The 25474-nt window shown below is 42.2% G+C and overlaps 1 protein-coding gene across 2 annotated transcripts in view; it reads left to right on the top strand.

Moving 5' to 3' along the window:
• LOC120057190 (RNA-binding protein Musashi homolog 2-like) overlaps positions 1-25078 on the top strand; it is a 350186-nt gene extending 325108 nt beyond the window's left edge. The window contains exons 12-15 of one of the 2 annotated variants that reach the window (XM_039005673.1): positions 10785-10964; positions 17361-17515; positions 21734-21804; positions 22936-25078. In XM_039005673.1, coding sequence (XP_038861601.1) covers positions 10785-10964; positions 17361-17515; positions 21734-21775 — 377 coding nt within the window. In that variant the 3' untranslated portion in view covers positions 21776-21804; positions 22936-25078. The remainder of the gene's footprint in view (positions 1-10784; positions 10965-17360; positions 17516-21733; positions 21805-22935) is intronic. The other variant, XM_039005674.1, reaches the window with a different exon arrangement.
• Positions 25079-25474: the final 396 nt, after the last annotated feature.

The following is a 25474-nucleotide window of genomic DNA, read 5'->3' as shown; positions in this document are numbered from 1 at the left end:
GATTAATTGAGAAATCGTTCGTCTTGCAAAGCTTGTCAATGTTTTAATCAAACTATTATATTAATCTGACTATCCACAACAATCGTATTGTTGTGTGCATGTAACCATACTCACTGAGAAGACAATAGGAGTTGTTATTGATGGACTCTGTGGCTCTGTCATTCCTATGGACAAAGTTGATTGATCAGTAATTCACAGTAAAGTCTGGTGCGCTCTGACCTGACCTTTTTGGGCTCTGACAATGGGATCACACATTACATTGAGATCCTAGATCACTGGATCTAGGGGCAGCAAGTAGCTTAGTGGTTAGAGCGTTGGGCCAGTAACCGAAAGTTTGCTGGATCGAATCCCCGAGCTGACAAGGTAAAGAAATATGTCGTTCTGCCCCTGAACAAGGCAGTTAACCCACTGTTCCCTGGTAGGCTGTCATTATAAATAAGAATTTGTTCTTAACTGACTTGCCTAGTTAAATAAAGGTTGCACATCTCCTCTCTGATGCTCCAACAGAGGGAGATCACCCATCAAAGGGCTGTCTTTTAGATTGCCTCATCATCACTTTGGACCTTATACTGTACGTGCATGTGTGCGTTCAACCTTGGAGTTTTGCTAACAGTATTCAAAGCCAGATTTCCACAGCCCCATAACTCTGCCTTACAGAGAGGGCATACTAAGAACAAACTATGTAGCATGCTACAGATGCCTTTGAATGGGGAGTGGCAGCATAGCTACATGCGGTAAAGAAATAAATGGAATTTGACCAAAACAACAGAAACGCCATGCAAATCCTTGGCGAGACTCAGAATCCCTTCATTTCCACCCATCAACATGTGCCTGTTTATATGTGTATTTCCCACTATGTTGAGGTAAAAATCTGAGTATAATACTTGTATAGATATCATCCTCAATATATGTTCATGTCATCTTCACCAACTGCATTACACTTAAAAATGGCTTCAACTACCACCACCGATTTCTATATGACTAGCTACACTGTAAAGGGGTTGCCGTGAATTTGACAGTAACTTACAGGCAGCAAAGTGGCAAGTAAGTTACTGTATTTCATATTGCAGTACACCTACTGTAATCTAAATATAGTAAAGCAAGTACTGTGTAATGACACACAGTGCAATACTGAATAATTTACTTTGTTCTGTAAAAAAATAAATGCTACTGTAATTGTCATGAATTAATGAAATTCGTTGGGTGGAGGTTTCACAGTGTTTTACTGTAATTACATGGGATGGTGCAAGCAGGTCGGCTGCTAGGTAATGTGTTTTGCACATTACAGCATATCAATTCATATTTGGTGTTTTGGATCACTTGCACTTCTAGAGGCCTTAACAAAGGCTTCCTAACTGGCAGCAACTACAGGGCAAAAAAGGCCAAAAGGACATGGCAAAATACTTGCAGGCATTCCAATATGTCCCCTGTAAATGTTTAATTGATGGGGCATTATAACCACGTACTAAATTAGTTAAATTGGTACAGCTCTCACACTAACGGTTGGAACAAATATAGCCTCTTACAAGGCATGCCTCATAATATGTTAATGATGAGAAGAAAAATACAGTACAGTACTGTAATGTGGAATTACAGTACCATTTTAAATACACCAATTCCTTCCCCGCCCACAACAGTTTCCCACAATGCACCATCAATTACAGTATGCTGCAGTATAATGCTTTCACAGTATTTTACTGTTGATAATAGCCAGAATAACAGTAGAAATGAGTTTTCCTTGACAGTATATGCTACCAGCTTATAAGAACGGGAGTTAGCATTTAGCAGACATTCATGCAGCGAAAACAGACAAATACAGTTGAAGTCGGAAGTTTACATACACCTTAGCCAAATACATTTAAACTCCGTTTTTTACAATTCCTGACATTTAATCCTTGTAAAAATTCCCTGTCTTTGGTAAGCTAGGATCACCACTTCATTTTAAGAATGTGAAATGTCAGAATAATAGTAGAGAGAATTATTTATTTCAGCTTGTATTTCTTTCATCACATTCCCAGTGGGTCAGAAGTTTACATACACTCAATTAGTATTTGGTAGCATTGCCTTTAAATTGTTTAACTTGGGTCAAACGTTTCGGGTAGCCTTCCACAAGCTTCCCACAATAGGTTTGGTGAATTTTGGCCCATTCCTCCTGACAGAGCTGGAGTAACTGAGTCAGGTTTGTAGGTCTCCTTGCTCGCACACGCTTTTTCAGTTCTGCCCACACATTTTCTATAGGATTGAGGTCAGGGCTTTGTGATGGCCACTCCAATACCTTGACTTTGTTGTCCTTAAGCCATTTTGCCACAACTTTGGAAGTATGCTTGGGGTCATTGTCCATTTGGAAGACCCATTTGCGACCAAGCTTTAACTTCCTGACTGATGTCTTGAGATGTTGCTTCAATATATCCACATAATTTTCCTATCTCATGATGCCATCTATTTTGTGAAGTGCACCAATCTCTCCTGCAGCAAAGCACCCCCACAACATGATGCTGCCACCCCCGTGCTTCACGGTTGGGATGGTGTTCTTCGGCTTGCAAGCATCCCCCTTTTTCCTCCAAACATAACGATGGTCATTATGGCCAAACAGTTCTATTTTTGTTTCATCAAACCAGAGGGCATTTCTCAAAAAAGTACGATCGTTGTCCCCATGTGCAGTTGCAAACTGTAGTCTGGCTTTCTTATGGCTGTTTTGGAGCAGTGGCTTCTTCCTTGCTGAGCGGCCTTTCAGGTTATGTCAATATAGGACTCGTTTTACTGTGGATATAGATACTTTTGTATCTCTAGGAGACAGAATGCGTCTCCTTCCTGAGCGGTATGACGGCTGCGTGGTTCCATCGTGTTTATACTTGCGTACTATTGTTTGTACGGATGAATGTGGTACCTTCAGGCGTTTGGAAATTGCTCCCAAGGATGAACTAGACTTGTGGGGGTCTACAATTGTTTTTCTGAGGTCTTGGCTGATTTCTTTTGATTTTCCCATGATGTCAAGCGAAGAGGCACTGAGTTTGAAGGTATGCCTTGAAATACATCCTCAGGTACACCTCCAATTGACTCAAATTATGTCGATTAGCCTATCAGAAGCTTCTAAAGCCAAGACATCATTTTCTGGAATTTTCCAAGCTGTTTAAAGGCGCAGTCAACTTAGTGTATGTAAACTTCTGACCCACTGGAATTGTGATACAGTGAATTATAAGTGAAATAATCTGTCTGTAAACAATTGCTGGAAAAATGACTTGTGTCATGCACGAAGTAGATGTCCTAACCGACTTGCCAAAACTATAGTTTGTTAACAAGAAATTTGTGGAGTGGTTGAAAAACAAGTTTTAGTGACTCCAACCTAAGTTTTTGTAAACTTCTGACTTCAACTGTACATCCAAATCAGATTTTAGTATCCACATTGTGGGCCTGTTATAACATCACATAAATGATGACGGATTTCATGAATATCCACTTTGTTAGATATATTTTTTTTGAATGGCCACCATTGACAGCGTTTCTGCTCTTTCCCCCACGGTCTGCGTTCCATTGCCACCTCACCCAGGGCCCTTCTCCACTGGAGGCCAGTCTGTCCTCTCCCTCTTGGACTGGTCAACGTGCCTGCCTCACTAAATCTGACTCCACGTCTGTCTGTCTACCTGAGGAGCTGCTTGATTGACATGTCAGCCTGGGGTTTAGACCATTTGTTACCCGCCACCTCCTTCCCCTCTGATCTCCCCTCCTCCGTCCCCTCCGTCACACTCAGAGATATTTCTGCCGCTCTCAGTCTCTCATTCAAGCCCTTTCAGCTCCTTCCAGAGGAATGAGCTCTTATTATGTGAAGCGGAAATGAGTGGGATGTTTCAGAGTCTTGGAGATGAGATGGCCTATTCTCTTCTCAAGGCCTCTGTAACGCCTGTAAACCTGCATCGATCACCAAGGAATTTCTGCTGCCGAGCTCATGAATGCCGAGGATGTTCTTTTGATCCTTTCTCTTCTTTCTTCTTTCTTCTTAATGTTTTGCTTACTCTACCTCTTTGCCTTTAATTCTCTCTCTATGCCTTGCTCCCTCTCTCATTTTCTTCACCGCCCTCTGCGCCCCTTCCCTCTTTCTCATCCTCTATTTTTCCCTCTCCCTCTCCCTGTCCCATCCTCCTTCCCCTGTGAGTTAGTGGATGTCAGTAAGATGCTAACTCAGTGGGAGCGGATCAGTCTCGTCAGCTAAAGAGGCTCCTTACATGTCCAGTTCTCCTGGCCAACGGCCCCTTGATACACAATAAGTGCATTGTGCTGAAGGTTAACGTGGCTTCAGTTCCGTCCATTATTATTTCTGTAATAAGCACATCTCTGAGGGCCTTTTCTATGGCCAATCAATTCTGTCTTTATCCTCAGTGCCCCAGTGACCTCAGAGTCCTGGGGAACACTGAGGCCATGCTTTAATGTGACCTTTCCCACTACACAGAGCACAGTATAATGCTTTGGTAGTAATATTTCTATGCCCGAATAATTGTGCTATTAAAACAGCACTTGGCAGTGCAACATGTTGTCCCCACAGAGGGATTTAAACAGTGAAATAGTATTTAAAATGTCCCTGCTTTTGGAACAAGGGATGTGTATTTTCAACATACAACTTGTACATACTGCAACATGTTGACATGAATCTGTAATGACATCATTGACATAAATTTAATAAATGGTTTGTTATCTATCTATGTTTGGTTTGATCATTTATACCATGTGATTCATATCCCCTAGGAAACAGTTATCCTATGGTTCTATTCTGCCTTAGAGAGAAACAAGAGGTTCTCATGTAGATGTAGATTTCAGTATTCTCCTCCACTGAACCCTGGCTGTTTTGTTTTCTACTGAGGAACTCACAGCTTGCTTGGAGAGGGAAATCATTTGGCACATTTTGCCACATTATCTGAGATCATTATCCATTTCCTCCCAACAAGCTCTGTGATCCTGGGAAGTGCCCCAGAGGAGTCTGGGATTGGCTGTGTTCATCGGGCTAAATTAATCTGGATCCCCAGGCTCCATGGGTGCTCAGGTCCATCCGTTTGTCCCAGATGCTGCTCCGCTTAGCTCAGCGTCGAGCCCAGAAGAGCATCACATGTCCTGGGTACGAGCATGCCAAACCAATCCATGTGACAGTGGTATACTCCAGGTTTGCACTGGGGCCCAGAGAGAAGATGTGACATGTGGGGAGGGTGAGGAGTTCCTGTCCCTCTCTCCCCAGCTCCTGTCCTATAGTGCAGTGGCTCACACAGCTGTGGCTGGCAGATGTTCAGGGGTCACAGAAGAGAATGCCCTGGGGTTTGGTCCATGCTGTGCCTTGGTCCATGCTGTGCCTCTCCAATGGGCTTCAGGCTGGAGTCATGGCCTCACTCACTTTGGTTTCTAGTGGAAGTCAGAAAACCTTTTGCATGAACTCATTTAAAGACATAGCTTTACCTTATAAACCATTAGTCACTCATAAACACGAATCAAAACTCTTGTCAAATAGTTGTAGGTTGTGTTATTACAAGGACAGCACACGATCTGAATTGTCCTAGTGTTCCATAGTGTTCTGTTGTTGTGCTCCGTAGCCCTCCTGACACACCTGCAAGAGGGGAAATAGCCTACGTCACGCATCACATTGTCACACGCCTGGTTAGACACCTGTGATTTACTGTCAGAAAACATTCTCTTTTATGTTCTTTTAACTGTTCTTTTCCTGTGATGAGGCACTTCTGGAAGCTATCAGTGTTTCAAAAAGGATTGAGAGAGGAAGAAAGAGAGAAAGAATGAAAATCTAAAAGAAGAATAAAGGCTTGGTTATGGGGTAGTAAATGCAGAAATAAATCATCTGTTAAACTTCATTAGCCAAGCCTTTCTGAGCACAAAATGACAAGACATTAAATATGTATTATTTATGAAATGTCGGTGCTTTTTGATAAGGGGATCTAGTGCTGTTAATTAGTCACTCATTCAGTCAGAAAATGCTATTTCAAATGGAAAGTGAAAGCTAGTCTCGGCAGCCCAGAGAAATGGCATAGGTGGAAATGGAGTAGCTAATTACAGTCGCTGTGAAATTCAAAGCTAATTTGGGAAGCCGTATGACAGGTTTATTGACATCCTCCGCAGAGTGAAGTGTGCGGATGGCCACCAGGGAATTGAGAGGGGGCATGGGAGAGAGGGATGATTGGGAGCAAACGTCGCTCTGGGTGTTTGTGTGTGTGTGTGTGTGCCTGTGACTATGTGTGTGTGCCTGTGACGGTCTGTGCGTGCATGGGTGTTTGTGTATTAATATTTGTGTGAGTATGTCTGTGTGTATTTTGGGGAATTGAAGTTTCAGTGTCAGGATAATCACAGACTTTTGTTAGAGAACACTGGTGCACTCTTAAACACCTTGTCCTCTCTCTAAAGTGGTAAAGTGGAGGGGAATATGCCCTGTATTTTAGCACGAACATGATAGGGTTCTTTGTCTGTTTTTTCATAGAGAGGAGCAGAGTAGCAATACTTTCAAGGCAGTGGTTTGCAATCCTTCCTTAGAGGCAGTCATCTGGCAAAGTGGATTTGAGAGAGGAGCATTTATCCACTTGAAGAAAGCCATCTTCGTGATGGCAGTATGCTATGAGAGAAGCAGCCTCTCCAGCATTGAACTGTGGAGCTCTTAGCTGGCCGATGAGAGCTGACCACCCCATCCCCAGCAGCCTCTGGCCAGTGGGCAAAGGGAGAGAGAGAGAGAGAAAATTAGAGGGGGGGATAATTATCAGTATAAATGGAGCTCGGCGAATGATTCGCACTGCTGGGCCTCCTGATCTGGTCTCCAAGGCAACCTCAACCTGCTCATTTGTTTTGTAGATGAGTAATTACATCCAATTAGACCAGAAGGGGGGGGAAATAAAGTCCAAAGAAGGGGCCATTGTTCCGGTTAGATGGTGTGAATATTAATAATGGGATTGTCTCAGGCTCATAACAGATCAGTGATGCAGCTGTGGGGACCTACTACAGCCTACTGCCCCATCACACTACAGAGATGATGTGTGTGTGTGTGTGTGTGTGTGTGTGTGTGTGTGTGTGTGTGTGTGTGTGTGTGTGTGTGTGTGTGTGTGTGTGTGTGTGTGTGTGTGTGTGCGCCTGTGTTTGTGTGTGTGTGCCTGTGTTTGTGTGTGTGTGTGCCTGTGTTTGTGTGCGTGTCCCTTCCACAGACTGCATGCCTAGTTAAAACTCCTCAGTATAGTGTGGTAGTGCACGTCTCTGAGTCAGTCTGAGCATCCACCTAAACTTGACCATGAAAGAGCAAGGGAAGACATCTTACACTGCACAAAGTGTCCTGCTCAGTTGAATAGTCACGGACTGTTATTGTAGAAGGACTTTCCGTGCTGCGGCTGTCTGCAAAGCATTGTTTTATGGCACCGTTTCTGTCCTCAGTCACCTCAATCAGAATGTTCTGCTTTATGTTCTGCCCTGGTGAGTACTGATAGCCACAATGCATTTATTATCTACAGACAAAAACAGAGAAAGTTTATAGGTAATCATGTGGATGCTCCTTGCATGTTAAAGAGCTCAGAGAGTATTGTGTTCTATTCTAAAGAAAAGTCATTGTGCCATAGGATATTCCATGTTGGTTTATTATTATTCATTTGTGGTAGTTCTATTGATAGGACCAGATGTTCCTGTAATGTAAAAATATAGTAGAGCAGTTTATAATGAACTATATTCTAAAGCACCACTGGGATTCACCTAAACTACACACATTGTATGCATACACACATATACAAGCCCCCTTCATCCCCCAACATCAATGTGCTAGTGTATCTCTAACAGCTTGATAAAGAACATGTGTGTGTTTAGGTGGATCTCAGGAAAGCCATTATTTCTTTGGTGCTCAGAGACTTTTCTTCACTCTCATTCTGTTCCGCACCTTCGCCCAAGTGAAAGTTGCTTAAAACATTTGTATGCTCTGAAAATCAAATTAGTTGGGGAAGATAATCAAGCTATTCGGCCTCTCCCAGATGTGTGCTTTTCAGGCTTTGATCCATAGAAGGAAGTATTTTCAGAATCATTTTATTCATATGCTGTCCCACAGATGGCACTATCATTAGAAGCAATCTACCTGAACAATAAAAGTAATTTTGCCTGGCTTTATTAGATAAGACCTTGCCGGCAGCTGAGGGCTAATTGTCCGTGTCAGCGCAAACAAAGCCGCCATGTGTATTTGTTGTGTGTGTTGATGTCGTCTTTGTGTCCTGTCGTTCCTGCTATCATAGAATTGGCGGATTTATGCAGATTGTAACAGGAAGCTGCCATTGTCGGGGGCCTGACAGCCAGTACCATGAGGATGTGGCATGGTTGGCATGGCTTCCCTCCCCCTCTCCCCTCCCTTAGCCCAGCGCCTCTCAGCCGTTTAACTAATGGGGGAGATTGTGGCAAGGCCTTTGTAAAGGTCGCTGCTTGTTTGTTGTTAAAGATCTAATTAGGAAGAGGAGAGGAAGCAGAGGAAGCTTGTCTAATTAGAGGTGAGCATGGAAAAAGCACCTCGGAAACTCAAGGACGGCCACCTATTAGCGTGGATGTCACAAACAGATTAAACACAAGTGTCCCTAGTTTCTCTCTTCTTGGTCTCCTTACGATTAAAGCTGGCTGAATGCATATTTCCGTGAATGTTGCCTCAAGGCAGCTTTCCATAGCACAGGCAGAAGAAAGGAGGGATGGGGGGGCGGGGGTGAAGATGAGGTGGAACGCTCAGGAAATTTGCTCCCTTATCCCTCTTCTCCGCTCCCGGAAGAGAGCACATTCTTTCGAGAAAAAAAGCAGTGACCCTCTGAAATGCCCTCGTCCATAATTCAACCTGACCCATCCTCACTGAGTCCTCATCTTCGTACTGCAGGGGGAGTGTCATCCAGGTCTTTGCTGTGTGTGAGTGACCGCCCCTGCCTGGGAGGACAGGCTCTGTGGTTAGTGGCATGTTGACGGCGTAGGGTACAGAGAAGATGCAGCTGGGTTTAATGACGGTGGTACACGTGCAGAATGCTGAACGACCATGTGTAAGATAAAGGCACAGACAGACAGACAGACAGACAGACAGACAGACAGACAGACAGACAGACAGACAGACAGACAGACAGACAGACAGACAGACAGACAGGACAGACAGGACAGACAGACAGACAGACAGCAGCCTCCAGGACTGAGATACAGAGACAGACTGAGGACTGTGGGTTGAGGGCAGATCACTGGTGACTCAGCACCTGTCTCTTGGTCTCATGTCCTTTCATATCCTGTCTGTATCACACTGAGAGGAGACAGCTCTGTCAGACCACTGGAGTCAGCAGGTACTTAACATTCTCTCATTTCTAGACTTGTTTGGGAAGACTTGTCTCAGGCTAGAAAGATTTAGGTGAAAGTAGGTTTTTATCATTCATTCAGACATTCTTCTTGCGTTGCTGCATCGACGCGTTTACACATCATTTCCTTCATTGTCCCATTAATGTCGCCCTAAATCGGAGTTTTCCTCATTGATAAAGACCGATCAATTTTCCATGGCAGCTGCTTAAGAGAGATGTAAAGGGGATTATTGTCTTATGGAGCTGTCTTCCATGTGTCACCGTTTACATGACTGGAAGTGGGAAGCAATGTGGGAAGCCTGCCATTTTAGGGGCCCATAATTTGAGGAGTGGGCATGGAGCCCACGTAGCGCTCGATGAAACCGGGGGGCCCTAAAGCGCCGGTTGAGGAGCACGCCTGTGTTTGGATTTCATTTGGCAGCTGCTAACAAGCTCATAATGGAGGTCTAGGTGTGACACGGCTTTGATCGCCTCTTCAGCTGGAGACCCAAATAAACAAACACACAGCGGGGAGACCCGCCAGGAAAAGAGCCGCTGACGTCAATCTCAGTTTTTCCTTGAGTGGATTAACTCCCCATATTGAAGAGGTGCACGATGCAACATGTGCCTTTAATGGCTCTCTTTATATGAGCAGTTTGTCTCAGATTAAGAGGACAAGCAATAAACGTCAGCATGTTGTATTGCTGAATGACGATTTCTGAAGCGTTGATAATCCTCCATCTGTGTTGAAAGAAGGGTATGTTGGAATAGCCCAAGCTTAATTGTGGAGTGTTTTGGAGTCTTTCCTACTATTTATGGTCAATACACATGAATGTGTCTCTTTGTTATCAAACCAGGAGAAAATGTCACATGCATAGACCTCAATCTGTAGTTGTAGTGGTTCAGAACCAGAGGCTTGAAATTAATTATTGATTTGTGAGCATTCTACATTTTCCTCCCGTTCAATGATGAGCGTTTCCTTCAGGTATATCCAGTAAGCATTGTAGTCTTCAAATAAATCTCTATTGACCTGCATTTTTAATAATTCTCCAATATCATCCCTCTCTGTCAATTGCAGGACAATGTGAGGGAATCAGGTTAGACTGATTCGTGTCTAGGCTTCAGAGACAGCCAGTCCTGCCACTTCACTGTTTGTCTTATGATTGTTGATAGCCAGTCAAGCATCCTGTTATCTTAGACAGTCAACCATTGAAATGTGTTGGGTTCCCTAGAGGGATGATGCACTAGTCTGGTGCTGACAGACTCCTACACCTCAGACACAGACTGGCAGCAGGTTCTGCTGGGGAGAGAGAGCAGGGAGAGGACGCCATGTATCTCAGCTAAATGAACCCGTCATAATGTCACACACCAACCATGTCATGCTAAAGAGTCTGGACAACATTGACTACTGTGAAACAATGAAACCAAACGTTTTCCACAATGATGGAGTCCCTTCCCCTCCCCTTCCCCACCCTATACTGTACCTCTCAGGCTTTCCCGATTACGGGTTTTACTCTGCGCCCAGTGACCAGAGGGGGGCACCCTGCTCCTTTGCGGACTATGGCTCCCTGGGGCCCCAGGCGGCTCAGATGCTGCACAGTGAGCATGCCACCTCCGCCTGCAACTCCCCCCTCCAGCACCTGCACAGCCCGGATCAGTTTAAGAGCCCAGGTTTGTATGTGCGCATCTCTCCCATTCACCTTCTGGACTGTTCAGTTTGATTCATGATGTTTCCTCCATACAGATGATCTATGCTTTTTTTTTGTCTACGTTTTGTTTGTCTATAAGGGAAAAAGAAACGTGAAAAGGATGAACGTTTTGCCAGCAATGCATTGCATGTTTTATCCTCCTTTTTGATTTCCAATGTACCTTTTTATGTTTATTTGTGAGGTTTATTCCATGCCCCTGCTTGCACCTAGGGGAGGACATGTATGTTTTCCTCCATATGCATGTAACAGAGCATGGGAGGCAAAGGACTGGACTACAATGTCCTCTGTGAGAAAGCTCACATTTACTTGTCATGTCTCGATCCACATGGACATTTGCACCTTTTGGATCTCTACGTTTGAATGAGAGAGACTGACTGACTGGATGAATGACTGACTGACTGACTGACTGACTGGATGAATGACTGACTGACTGACTGACTGACTGACTGACTGGATGAATGACTGACTGACTAGCTGACTGACTGACTGACTGAAAGAGTTATTCAGTTAGAGTATATTGTGAATGATTGAGTGAAGGAAAATGAAAGGACCTGTGGTGAAAGCATGATCACCTCCATTATCGTTCTGTGAACAACTAGGCAATCAATCAGTAGGCATGATTTGTGTATACATTATAGTAACATTACATCCTAGTATAGTCATATGCATCATTTAACCATTACACTAAAACAGTGGTATGTTTCAGTTATGATAGTGTTTGGTTTTTGGCAGAAGCGTTTATAATTTGGTTAGTCTTTCCCAAGGTTGTATTCTAAACATAGTGAAAACTGTATGTTTTACATCTTATAACTCAATGGAAAGCAATTGTGTTTCTATGCCATTTCCTCTACAGATAATGCGTAGCTATGACAATTTCATTTCAATTGATTACCCTCATTCTAAACTTGCAGGGTCAGCTATTTGTTTGGTCATAGGTTTGTTCCTGATAAAACTAACAAGAGATGTCATTTCAGTAAATTTCATCTCATATTTTGAGCAGTAATTGTTGAGAAAAACAATGTTGAGAGGAAAAGGTTGTGAGAAGTGTTTGTTTCTTTTGTTTCTGACCCCAGCTCAGGGGATGTCAGGCAGAGAGCTGTAGATGTGATTTGGTGGTGTTGATCTGCTCCACAGTAGATAGTGCTGGAGCCCCTCTTTGTCAGGGTTCTTGTTGTATCACTCCGTTTACCAGTCATCCTCCATATACAGTATGTGCACAGCTGAAATCCTCAAACAATGTTATTCACAATGAAATACATGATATTCCTGAAAGTATGCTAGACTGCATAAAGTGAATTTGGTTACTGGTGTGTTGCTCTTCCCGACCAGGTCCTATCCTTGTGTTCAGATAAAGTGGCCATGTAGAATAGAGACAGTAATGATGTCTGATGATGATGACGACCCATCCAGACAGAATGATGGTGCTGTCACTGCTCTGTAGAGTCCTACTCCATTGTACCAGTGGAGGAGTGGTGACCAGCAGGCAGCGGCAGGTGTTGAGGCCCCCTGCAGTCCGTCCCTGTACTCCTCACTAGTCCTGCCTCATTGGCTTTGGCAGTGGACAGGAAAGGACATCTTTAGGCCTCATGCTTAACAGCGAAGATTACACAGATCTCCTGGTTTGGAGGCCGGCCCAGTCTGGGTGGAGATTTGCCTGCCTGACTCATTGGGATGGATGTCTGTCCTAGGGCTTCACAGGGGATGGCAGGACTGCAGGCCCGCAACCACTTCCTGCATTTATCCACAGAGTGGTGATGAGTGGGCTCTGATTACACACAGCTGTAAAGAAGAGGGGGAGAACAAACAGCTTTGCTAAGACACCTACAGCATTGTGCATATAGGTCAACATCCAAAGTCAAAGTGCTGAAAAGCACAGCTTTTGATGTGGGGATTGTATAGTGTGTCGATTATTTTATTTTGTCTGCGCTTGGCTGTAGAGGAGGAAGTGTTTTGTGGCCCTCCTCAGGTAGTAAAGGCTCCTTCTGGTTTCTAATTATGCCCAATGGGTACAGGTGGGGAAGCTGAGCTCTGGTTCTCCACAGAGATTCACAGCCACGAGGAAATTGCCACCGCCAGTTTGAGTAGAAACGCTTTCATGGCAAATGTTAATTGTAAACCTCCTCCAAATGTTAATTGTAAACCTCCTCCAAATATTAATTGTAAACCTCCTCCAAGTGTAAACTCCTCTAATTGTAAACTACCTAAATTGCCTCTACAGGGTGGCAGGTAGCCTAACGGTTAGAGAGGCGAGCCAGTAACTGAAGGGTTGCCAGTTCGGGTCCGACGGGAAAAATCTGTCGGGAAGTGAGCTGGCAACTGGAGGGTTGCTGGTATCAAATCGTAGATGTCATTGCCTGTCGTTGTGCCCTAGGTGTTCAGTGTGGCGGCCCCCTGTACCTCTCCAAAACCTGTATGTGAATGTACAGTATGTGTCTTTCGGAGGGGTTGGGTTAAAAGCGGATTCAAATTTCGGTTGGACCTTGTGTGCATTAGTAAGATACGGTATACAAACTGCTTCAGTTATTAAGACCCGATTACAGCAAAAAACAGTTTTGTGTTCTCCAGGACTTAAAACAGCAATTGAAAACTACAGTGGATAAACAGTGTCATATTGACCCACTGCGTTGTCATTGCTCAGATACTTGAGCATGTTTCTTCATATCTACTCACCCCAGTCTCCCACAGACACAGAGGCACATCTTCAATCACCTGCTTTGCCTTTTTGTTGAACCTTCCTTTTCAGAGTTAATGCTATTGTTTCTGAAAACAAGGAAACGGGGAAGGAATAGAACTCCATTAGCGTCAGCACCTTGCTCCCCTCCAAACAAACATCTTGTCACAGCAGCAGCGAGGTACAAAGTGACATGAATAATAACCCAGCGAGTGGAGTTGGTGCGTGTTAGATGAGTCACCTGTGTCTTAAAAGATGCTGTGTAATCAAAGGCTAGCTCATTAAATTAGCATGGGCACCTCTAAGCCACCAGTCAGCCCCAATAAGTGTAACTCATGTTTTGCTGTTAAACTTAATGGCTGAGTCTGTGTAGCCCCAGGGTTTAAGGAAAAGCATGAATCCTGTTTCATATGAAGAGGGGATGCTGTGCGCAGTTCAATAGAATCCACCAATTATAAGAAATTAGGATTACCGTTTAAACTGAAAATAGCAGTAATTGCTTAATAAGCAAGCCTATTAGGGGCTGTTCTGTACAGATAAGAGTAGTGAGGCAAGCCATGGGAAAGGGCCTGCAGTTAAGCAGCAGTGTCACCCTCATTAGATCCCTATGCTCTGGGACAGGTTCTCATTTTACATTTAGGAAGAAACCCACTGTAGGAGGGGTTTTGTGCTGCTCAGAGTTAGTATAGATGAATTAACACAACAAAGTTTTGTAAGTGATGTGTCACAACTTCTGAAGGACTATAGCATCTGATAAGGGTGTGTGTGTGTTTTGCATGTTCAATAGCATCTTAAGCTTGTTTTTTAAGTGTTTTGCAAGGAATCACTGTACAGTACAGATTCCATTAGCCTCGTGAGCTCAAATTTAGCTTTGTGTATATATTTATAATAGAAACTTCAAGCACATAGCTACCGTAAAAGAGCAACTGTCCATTTGTATACACGCACCACAGCTCCTCGTGAAGGAGATATGCCACAGTCCAGAGCCTCAGAGCTCTGTAGAGGTTTTTCCCTCCATTCCTAATTGAATTTGTGCATTTATTTTCATGGTTTGTTTCTCAATAGGGGTGAGATGGAGGGTTATGTGAATCTGACAGCAGAGGATATTGAAGTGGTGTAGCTGTTATAGGGTTTTAAGACATCTGTGCCTTCTCTTTCCCTCTGGCTTAGTTTTATATCGCCAGTGTTATTGGCCATCGCTGGGTGTCTGGGTTTCAAAAGGCCTTTTTATTAGTCTGACTCGCTCCTAGCCACAGGGCATAGGTCGGAGGTTACACAGAGCGATTCTTTTACATCTCCACATTGTGTACCTGTGGATGAACTCAGGGAAAGCTTTTATGTTTTTATATTTCCCAAGGTTTTTGCCTCCTCTGTCTGTAGAACACTTGTCCATTGCTTTCTTGCTGGAGTAGGATTTTTAACAAACGTAATCAGAACACTTTCTGCAGTTTACTGGAATCAGAAAATGGCCAAATGACGATGAAATAGATGTATACTGTAGATAGTCAATATTCAATTCAATAAAAAGTGTCTATATATAAACTCAGCAAAAAAAGAAACGTCCTCTCACTCTCAACTGCGTTTATTTTCAAACTTAACATGTGTAAATATTTGTATGAACATAACAAGATTCAACAACTGAGACAAACTGAACAAGTTCCACAGACATGTGACTAACAGAAATGTAATAATGTGTCCCTAAACAAATGGGGGGTCAAAATCAAAAGTAACAGTAACAGTCAGTATCTGGTGTGGCCACCAGCTGCATTAAGTACTGCTGTACATCCTCATTGACTGCACCAGATTTGCCAGTTCTTGCTGTGAAATGTTACCCCGCTCTTCCACCAAGGCACCTCCAAGTTCCTGGACATTTCTGGGAGGAATGGCCCTAGCCCTCACCCTCCGATCCAACAGGTCCCAGACGTGCTCAATGGGATTGAGATCTGGGCTCTTCGCTGGCCATGGCAGAACACTGACATTCCTGTCTTGCAGGAAATCATGCACAGAACGAGCAGTATGGCGGGTGGCATTGTCATGCTGGAGGGTCATGTCAGGATGAGCCTGCAGGAAGGGTACCACATAAGGGAGGAGGATGTCTTCCCTGTAACGCACAGCGTTGAGATTGCCTGCAATGACAAGCACAGTCCGATGATGCTGTGACACACCGCCCCAGACCATGACGGACCATCCACATCCAAATCGATCCCGCTCCAGAGTACAGGCCTCGGTGTAACGCTCATTCCTTCAACGATAAATGGGAATCCGACCATCACCCCTGGTGAGACAAAACCGCGACTCATCAGTGAAGAGCACTTTTTGCCAGTCCTGTCTGGTCCAGCGACGGTGGGTTTGTGCCCATAGGCGACGTTGTTGCCGGTGATGTCTGGTGAGGACCTGCCTTACAACAGGCCTACAAGCCCTCAGTCCAGCCTCTCTCAGCCTATTGCGGACAGTCTGAGCACTGATGGAGGGATTGTGCGTTCCTGGTGTAACTCAGGCAGTTGTTGTTGCCATCCTGTACCTGTCCCGCAGGTGTGATGTTCGAATGTACCGATCCTGTGCAGGTGTTGTTACACATGGTCTGCCACTGCGAGGATGATCAGCTGTCCGTCCTGTCTCCCTGTAGCGCTGTCTTAGGCGTCTCACAGTACAGACATTGTAATTTATTGCCCTGGCCACATCTGCAGTCCTCATGCCTCCTTGCAGCATACCTAAGGCACGTTCACGCAGATGAGCAGGGACCCTGGGAATCTTTCTTTTGATGTTTTTCAGAGTCAGTAGAAAGTTCTCTTTAGTGTCCTACGTTTTCATAACTGTGACCTTAATTGCCTACCGTCTGTAAGCTGTTAGTGTCTGAACGACCGTTCCACAAGTGCATGTTCATTAATTGTTTATGGTTCATTGAACAAGCATGGGAAACAGTGTTTGAACCCTTTACAATGAAGATCTGTGAAGTTATTTGGATATTTACGAATTATCTTTGGAAGACAGGGTCCTGAAAAGGGGACGTTTCTTTTTTTGCTGAGTTTACATTGGAATGTTTTGTCCAATCAGGTTAGATGTATAGGCAAATCAAAAAAACTAACTGGTTTCATACCTGCATGAGTATAGAATCCAAAGCAACTGAGCTGCCCCCTTAACTACAGGGTACCTCTTGACAATTATATTCAAAATAACTTCATTAAAATGAACACTTGTCCACAACATACATAACTTAACCTTTTAAGCTGCAACCTTACTAGCATGGTCCAAGTATCTCTGGTGGTCTGCTTATGGTTTCTATTGTGCATGGTTGAGTGTTATCACTGTATAGTATACCTAGCATGTAGAAATCTCAAGAATATCACACTGGATTCATCTATTACATTGCTCTTGCCTCCTGAAGCCTGCAACATATCTTTTGTCAATCCCCAACAAAATGTATGCGATTAACATGCAAACAGGCCTGAAATGGCATTTCCAATCTCTCACTAATGTGTGTGCTCTGTTTAATTATAGTATTGCTTAATATACCTCTTGCCAAACATATGAATCCAGTAATGTATTCTTAGATGTGAATGTATATATTGTGGAAGAATGAACTAGAATTAATTAGAATGAACTAGCTGCATGTAAGTTCTCATCTGTGCTCTATGGTGCACCATGGTGTAACTGAACTTTTGCGCCCCTGCTGTGCTCTCTGTGCAGGGGGAAACCCACCTCGGCCTGGAGGTTTCCCTGGTGCCAACAGCCCTGGGCCTGTAGCCGAACTGTACGGCCCTGGAGGCCAGGACTCCAATGTGGGCAACTACATCAGTGCTGCTAGCCCCCAGCCTGGCTCCGGCTTCGGCCACAGCATGGCAGTGAGTACAGTACACCTTCTCTGTTCACTGACCGTCCTGTTTGTCTAGCTAGCCCATTAGACTGCTGTCCTTATACATAGATGTGTTAGTGTTACAAGAAAGCAGAGCAGTAGGCAATGCACACCGCCCATCACTGCTCAACTCCCTCTCTAACTGTGACTGTTTTCACCACTAACTACACTCCAGGTGAATCACTTGTGCCAAATCAAACTTTTAAAAAGATCTAATGAGATTTGACTGAACCAATCAGATGGGGAGGATCACAGGGCTGGTGTGTTATCCTGTCAACAATAGACTTATGTAAATAAAACAATGCATAAAACAATTGAGGAAGAGAATGTTATGAGAGGGAGTGACCAAATTGCATAAGTTTAATGTAATCTTATCAGGCAAGTAAAACTCACATGATATCCCAACAAAAGCACCACATTGCAGAAAAAAAATATTTAATTGGCTTTTTGCAACTTGCCTTATTGGTTGTCAGGGGTGCCATGTCTGATTGGTTGAATATTTGTTGGTCTCAATTTAGGAAGAAAGAACATGTTTGTTATAGAATTTGCTATAGGACTGAAGTTCACTTACACGCTATCAAACCATTTAATTTGCTCAACGTTAAATCTTATTACTGACCTGTCTCTTTGCACCGCCAAAGTTTCTGAATTAATTCATGTTCATATCCCTCTCTGCCAGTCACCTGCCTCTTTAAACACTGTGAACTTGTTCAAACTGTCACCAGCTTGTTAGTGTCTCCTAGTTTACACGTGTCAGACAGAGAGTGGAAATGTCAGAAGTATACTGAACAAAAATATAAACGCAACATGCAACAATTTCTAAGATTTTACTGAGTTACATTTCATAGAAGGAAATCAGTCAATTTAAATAAATTCATTAGGCCCTAATTGATGGATTTCACATGACTGGGCAGGGGCACAACCATGGGTAGGCCTGGGAGGGCATAGGCCCACCCACTGGGGAGCCAGGCCCAGCCAATCAGGATTAGATTTTCCCCACAAATGGGCTTTACAGACAGAAATACTCCTCAGCACCATGTGGAGGTCCTGGGCTGGCATGGTTATACGTGGTCTGCGGTTGTGAGGACGGTTGGACGTACTGCCAAATTCTCTAAAATTACATTTACATTTGACATTTTAGTCATTTAGCAGACGCTCTTATCCAGAGCGACTTACAGTAGAGTGCATACATTTGATTACATTTTTTACATACTGAGACAAGGATATCCCTACCGGCCAAACCCTCCCTAACCCGGACGACGCTATGCCAATTGTGCGTCGCCCCACGGACCTCCCGGTTGCGGCCGGCTGCGACAGAGCCTGGGCGCGAACCCAGAGACTCTGGTGGCGCAGCTAGCACTGCGATGCAGTGCCCTAGACCACTGCGCCACCCGGGAGACCGGGTACTTTACTTTATGGTAGAGAAATTAACATTCAATTCTCTGGCAACAGCTCTGTTGTACATTCCTGCAGTCAGCATGCCAATTGCACGCTCCCGCAAAACTTGAGACATCTGTGGCATTGTGTTGTGTGACAGAACTGCACATTTTAGAGTGGCTTTTTATTGTCCCCAGCACAAGGTGCACCTGTGTAATGATCATGCTGTTTAATCAGCTTCTTGAAATGCCACACCTGTCAGGTGGATGGATTATCTTGGCAAAGGAGAAATGCTCACTAACAGAAATGTAAACATTTGTGGATTTATTTTAGCTAAATTAACTTTTTGTGCATATGGAACATTTCTGGGATCTTTTATATCAGCTCATGAAACATGAGACCAATACTTGACATGATGCGTTTATATTTTTGTTCAGTGTTGTTTTGGGGGTTTTAGAATCAGATGAATTCTCTGGAAATGAGCTGCCTCTCAGAAAACGTCAGGACTCTGAGGACAGAGGAAACCAGTAATCATGAAAGCATACAGTAAGGAGCATAGGCCCATTGAACAAGAGTAATTGCAGAAAATTCTATAAAAACACTTAGATTGGATTACAGCGGTAGAAATGGGCAGGAGACCATGTTATCTCCTTGTCTTTTAAAATAGCATGCTTGCGCCCATTGTTTTCTGTTCTTTTGTTTTAACCTTTGCAGTTTGCATCCATAGTCTAGCTGACCCAGATACAGATGGACAGGCTTCTGAATTCATTTGGATCCCTATTTCACATGGGATCAAGCTGTTGTTGGGGAGATTTAAATATTTTCCCTGTCTGAACGCTAGTCAGAATAAGGCCACCCATTTGTACATTTCTCAATAACAATATTATGTGAAGAGAGATATGATATTTTTGATGCAGCTATACTTCTTTACAAAATAAAATCCAGGTTTGGTTGTAGGTTTCCCACAAGGGCTGTCAAAATGTGTTTTTAAGTTCTACTTCAGTTGTACTAAATTCCATTCAAACTAATCCACTTTAAAATGACTCAATGAATCGAACAGAGTCCAATGAACCAGTGAATCGCCGCGGTAGCCTTCTCACCTCCAGTGCACATGCAGATTGTGTCTCTATCGACAACATTAAGAAGGGAAATGACTCAGAACTAAAATGCACCTTTTAATTATTTTCTGTGTTACATGCAGCCAAAGTAATCACATGGTGGAACTTGACATGTTACAACCTAACGGATGACTTCAGTCACTTTGACTTGCCACAAGATCTCCCAGTTTGGTGTCATAGCACTGACATAAGAGACGTCAGACGATGATGTCAATGCCAGAACAGTTACTGTCTTATACCATGGCATTGTCGAATACTCATTTATTATTGGCTTGAATGGCATTCTAGAGTGTGCATTATTTCCCTATAACGCACAGTATATTTGCACGGTGGAATTGAATGGCTATCGTTCATTCTTACATGTTATGTTTGAGCTGAGCAAGAGTCGAATTGAAAACATTATTGGTATTGTTGAATTCGATTTTCATAATGGCAAGCTAGGACTGAGGGTTTGGTTAGCAAGTCTGTTTGGTTACCACAGCAACTACTTTAGCTATCTAGTAAAATTGCTAGCTACTTCAGTGGATGTTGAACACATTTCTATCGACAAATGTGTTAAACTATAGCCATGGTATAAAATGGATAATCAACTCGGGGCTCTACGCGTTGGTCAGTTCCACGTCGTTCATTATCTTCGATAGATTTGATTATCCCTTACATAAACAATAATGGACTGGGCTCAAGCCCCCTTTGTCCCTTGGATTTGAATTGAACAAGATGACAAAGAAAACGAATGGCTATTAAACATTTTAGATCTTTTTAGCATGTTTCATTGAAGCGTTTCTATAAATCGATGCGTCCTTGGTTTGTTAGACACAATAGACAGATGAGAAGCTAGATAACCGGCTCAGTTTAAAATAAAATACAAATTGGCGTTTTGTTCTTTCTGCCCTCTAAGAATGCTGTGTCAGTGTCCCAGTTCACTTATAGGTTACAGACAATGTGGGTGATTGGCATTATGCACAATAACATACAGTAGATCACGATGGAGAGAGCGTGCAGAACAGGCTGATCATCATAAGAGATTTTGTATGACAATGCTAAGTAGCTTTTGCATGAATTAATGAATATTGTTCATGTTGGCATGAATGAGTATATATATGTATGTAAAAAGTGAAATCTTATGTCCCTCACAGGTCCTTAGGCCCTTGTGCAGTAGTTGACTAGGCTGGCAACTATGTGTTGAGGGATTGTTGTTTAAATCTTCTCTTCAAAACACATTGTGCTTCAATTTGCCTCTATTCGCACTCTTCTCAAACTTTCCTTCTGTTTTGTCTCTATTGTGCTAATGATTCATTCAATATGTCATCATTCAATCATCCCTGTAGCGTTTTACTCAATTCTAGCTCTCTTCCATCTGATCATTAGAATCAACTGAATCATTTAGAAGATGTGAACATTCCATCACCATGTGTAATTGACCTCCAGTAGTTGTGGGGTCTTGAAGATCAATGAATAACAGTGTAAACACCCTCACTGAGTAAGAAAGAGCACAATGAAATCTGTAAAATGCTACAAGGGACAGGTTCTTCCCCCTAAGAGAATTAAAAACCGATGAGATTTATGATGATTATCTATTGCTCTAGTGATCAAAATGATGAACAGGAACAGAGAATACCCATTCATGCTAGCAGAACAAAATGGATACAATGTACTCACTCTTTTTTCCCCTGAAATGCATACTGACAAAGGTACTGACTGTACACTTTTAGGGCCCGTTGATTGCGACAGCTTTTACAAATGGATACCATTGAACAGGTGGTTGGTTGCCATCTCATTGGAGGTATTATATTCCATTTATATTGTTCAGCAGTCTTTACCCATCTGTTTCTTTAGATTTACCTCATCACTTTGTTACATCAACTGCAATTTCACCTTTCCTTTCTTCTGTAAAAATGCATACAGGAAACCTATATTTCACATCACCATCCTATAAACTTGTACAGATACAGAAACAAGCTTTTTTAATTAAGTCTAAAATGCTAAATGTGTGCGCAAATGGCAAATTAATAATATTGCATGCTTTTACAATACATAATGAAGCTTTTGTTGTGGAACTTGTCCTCCCTGATTTACTGTATATCTTTCACTAATCCTATAGGCCTACATCAATAGAATAACAAAAATGATATTCTTGGTTAAATTGACTGTGTACTGTTGCTTTCTCTGGTTTGCATTCATGGCAAAAGATTGGTTTTATTCTCCTGTTGTTTAAAGTCAAGTCAATGTGTCAAGTAAAGCGTGCCCATGACATGTCAACGTCTGTGTAATGCCTATTGTCTCTGGTTGACGTTGTTGGTCAGGGACTCATCTGAAGATAATAGCCAATGTTCCAGTTATTAATATCATTGAACACAGCTGGGTGGCACATAGCCTAGCGGTTAAGAGCGTTGGGTCAGTAACTTAAAGGATGCTGGTTCGAATCCCTGAGCCAACTAGGTGAAAAATCTATTGATTTGCCCTTGAGCAATGCACTTAACCCAAGTTGCTCTGGATAAGAGCATCTGCTAAATAATGACAAGAATGTAAACACACAAAATTAACCTTTGTTAACTCTGATGGTGTTCAAAGTGTATGAGGCAAGAGAAAGCAACCGTATTAGATGCAGTTTATGTAAACTGGAATTCTGGGAGAATGAGTTCCTCCTCATAGCTGTGCTTGTGATCACTCCACTATAGTAGAATGCATTTGTAGTCTCCTGTGGTTGTGTGTAAGTCTGTTTTTCATTGCTATTATACCTATGATGATGTTCCTCATTGTCTTACACACATTGTATAGTAGCAAACAATGTTATGTTGTAAGATTCTCGTATTGTTTTGTTAGTATGCTAGGTTATGGTGAAGCTTGTGGTCATGTTTTGTGCTATTTAAAATGTACATGTTCCTAATTGTTTCACTGTATCTGTGTTCCTCAGCAGAGTCTATCTGGTGGTCCAGGGAAGACAGGCCGAAGCTTCTAATTAGCTCTGAGTATAGGTGATGTCATCCAACTTCAAGCACTACAGCATCACCCAGGAAAAATAAGAGGAGGTGGAACCACAAAAAAAAAAAAAAAAAAGTTAAAATCATCTCAGAAAAAAAGAAACTGCTGTATCATAATCCAAACCCGTAACCTGACAACCTGGTTTGGTATGTTTCATGTTGATTTCATTCACTTTTTTCCTTTCTTTTATTAGTTCTTTGATTAGCTTCAGAGAGAGGCATTTTAGTTTCACCTTATTTGGGATTTTGTCTTCTAGTGTACTCATGTAAATGTTTTTGTCTTCTAGTGTACTCATGTAAATGGTTTTGCTTCTCTCTTTGGGGGTCATAGTTGAATGTTCGCAAGTCATGCCTACACCTTTGGTACCAATCATTTAAACAAAACAGATCAGAGCTTCAGGTGTCTTTTTGCACAAAAAATATAATCCAAAGTGGAAAGGTTTGGGAAAAAAACATCCATTTAATTTCAAATGACATATTCGAGAGTGTAACTAACTAATGCATTTTAGTAGCTGTTTTTTATTTTTGTGATGTCTCATTGTTAACCATAATTACCTATTTTTTGGGCAATACAAAGAGGACTCCAATATTTTTATGGTCCTTTTTTATAAGTGTTGTTTTTGTTGTTTAGAAAAAAAATATGTATACTATAAACAATTTCATATAAATACATTGTGAATTCAAGATTTAAGAAAAAGAAATGTAACTGTAAATATTATTCCAATCATGCATAACCAACTTGATGAGAGGATAGCATATTTTTGTGATGGTGTGTCAAAGAAATGTTCTAGCGTGTGAATAGAAAAAAAGCTCTAAACAAATACTATTATCCTTTACTGCTCGGAGACAGTGACTACCCCAGTGTCGGACAGAACACTGATGGCTTGCTCTGTAAATACTCAAGCTGAATAACTTTACAAGTGTCATACCAGCATATTTACAAAAGGTGAGTTCAGTGCACAGTTCAGTTCAGTTTTAAGGGGAGTTCAGTTTTAAAGGAACAAAAAGATCATTGGTATCTTTTGTCTAACCAACTGTTATTTAGAAATCAATATTATTTCAAAAAGAGTGATCATTTCATCCAAAGCACACTGTATTTAGTGTTGAAGAATGAAGAATCGAGCCTAAGCATTTTACAGTGCTCTGCGCATTCTGACACTTTTATACTCCGGAGAGAAAAACTCAACTTGTTTGTAGTTTGTTGTTGTTTGTTTCCTCCTGCTTGTTCCTGTTAAGTTTGGGACACAGTATCTGGACTCTGTGGTAGAGTCAGTGTATAACGCTTGTTCTCTCCATCAGTTCTCTTTTCAAATGAATTAGGAAGGCAAATATTTTGATACCATACCTCAGTCCTGTGAGTTATATCTTGGAATTGTTGACAGGTTTAATTTATTTTAGTGGCAAATAGATTAAAACATTGAATGGAAAAAATAGTAAATCATTGCACTGTGAGCAGTAAAGAAAGAACAGGCCATTTCCTATTTGCACATGTATATGTTGGCTATTTAAAATGGTTGTGTCTCTGGGGTGAAGTATGAAGGATTATTGGACGTTGCTCCTCTCTAGAATAGGCACACACAGGGGTGAATAAACAGATTGACAGATCGCAATTAACTGATTAATTACTACCAATGTTTTGTGGTCATGTCTTTGGATTTCATTGTATGGTGTAAGTCAACTTCTAATCTAAAATATTGAGATCCAGCCAGAAGACACTGAATAAATGATTCATCCTGTTAATCATAGCTTGGTGCGCAGATTTCTTATGCAGTATGTGTAGGGACAGGTTTTGCTCGAATATAGAGAGACATTTAATGACATGCTTTAAAGTGCAGTAAGAGTTGTAAACATGATGATGGAATGAGTGGTGTATATTCTGATGATGTACTTTTCCTGCTGCAAATGTATTTGATATTTCATTTCACCTGATGTTTCATTTCATTAGCTCTTTTGTTCAGAACAACCAGGTGAAGGAAAATACTGGATGCTTTTGAATGATGTGGAGATAAACAAGTAATAATTTAAATGAGAAAACAGAAGAGAACCGGTGTAATGTTCAAATGTAAAAGAAAAAAAGAAATACAGAAAAAAAGAAAAAAAAGATGCTTCTTCACTGATTTCAATTTTGAGTCAGGGGGTTTTATTGATATTGTGGTTACTATTAATAATTGTAATATTATATTAAAATGTACTGTGCATCCATCGATTTCTCTCTTTCCATTCCCTGTCACCACATACAATATTTTGTTGATCATCCATGCATATCAAGTGTGTACAAAAAAAATCACAATTAACTTGTAACAGAGTGCTGTCTTTGATACCAGTGTAGTGGTCTATGCGCTTCTTTGTTGTTCTCCCTTTCTCTGGCTTTTTCCTCTGCCTCCTTTCTCTGTCACATTATACCCCACCCACCACCCGCCTCTCTCTTACTCTCCTCTATCTCCTTGTAATTAGTTGTAGATGTAATGTGAT

The sequence above is a fragment of the Salvelinus namaycush genome, chromosome 12, assembly GCF_016432855.1.
Source record: "Salvelinus namaycush isolate Seneca chromosome 12, SaNama_1.0, whole genome shotgun sequence".
In the NCBI taxonomy this organism is placed as follows: domain Eukaryota; kingdom Metazoa; phylum Chordata; class Actinopteri; order Salmoniformes; family Salmonidae; genus Salvelinus; species Salvelinus namaycush.
This window is presented reverse-complemented; position numbering and strand designations above follow the sequence as displayed.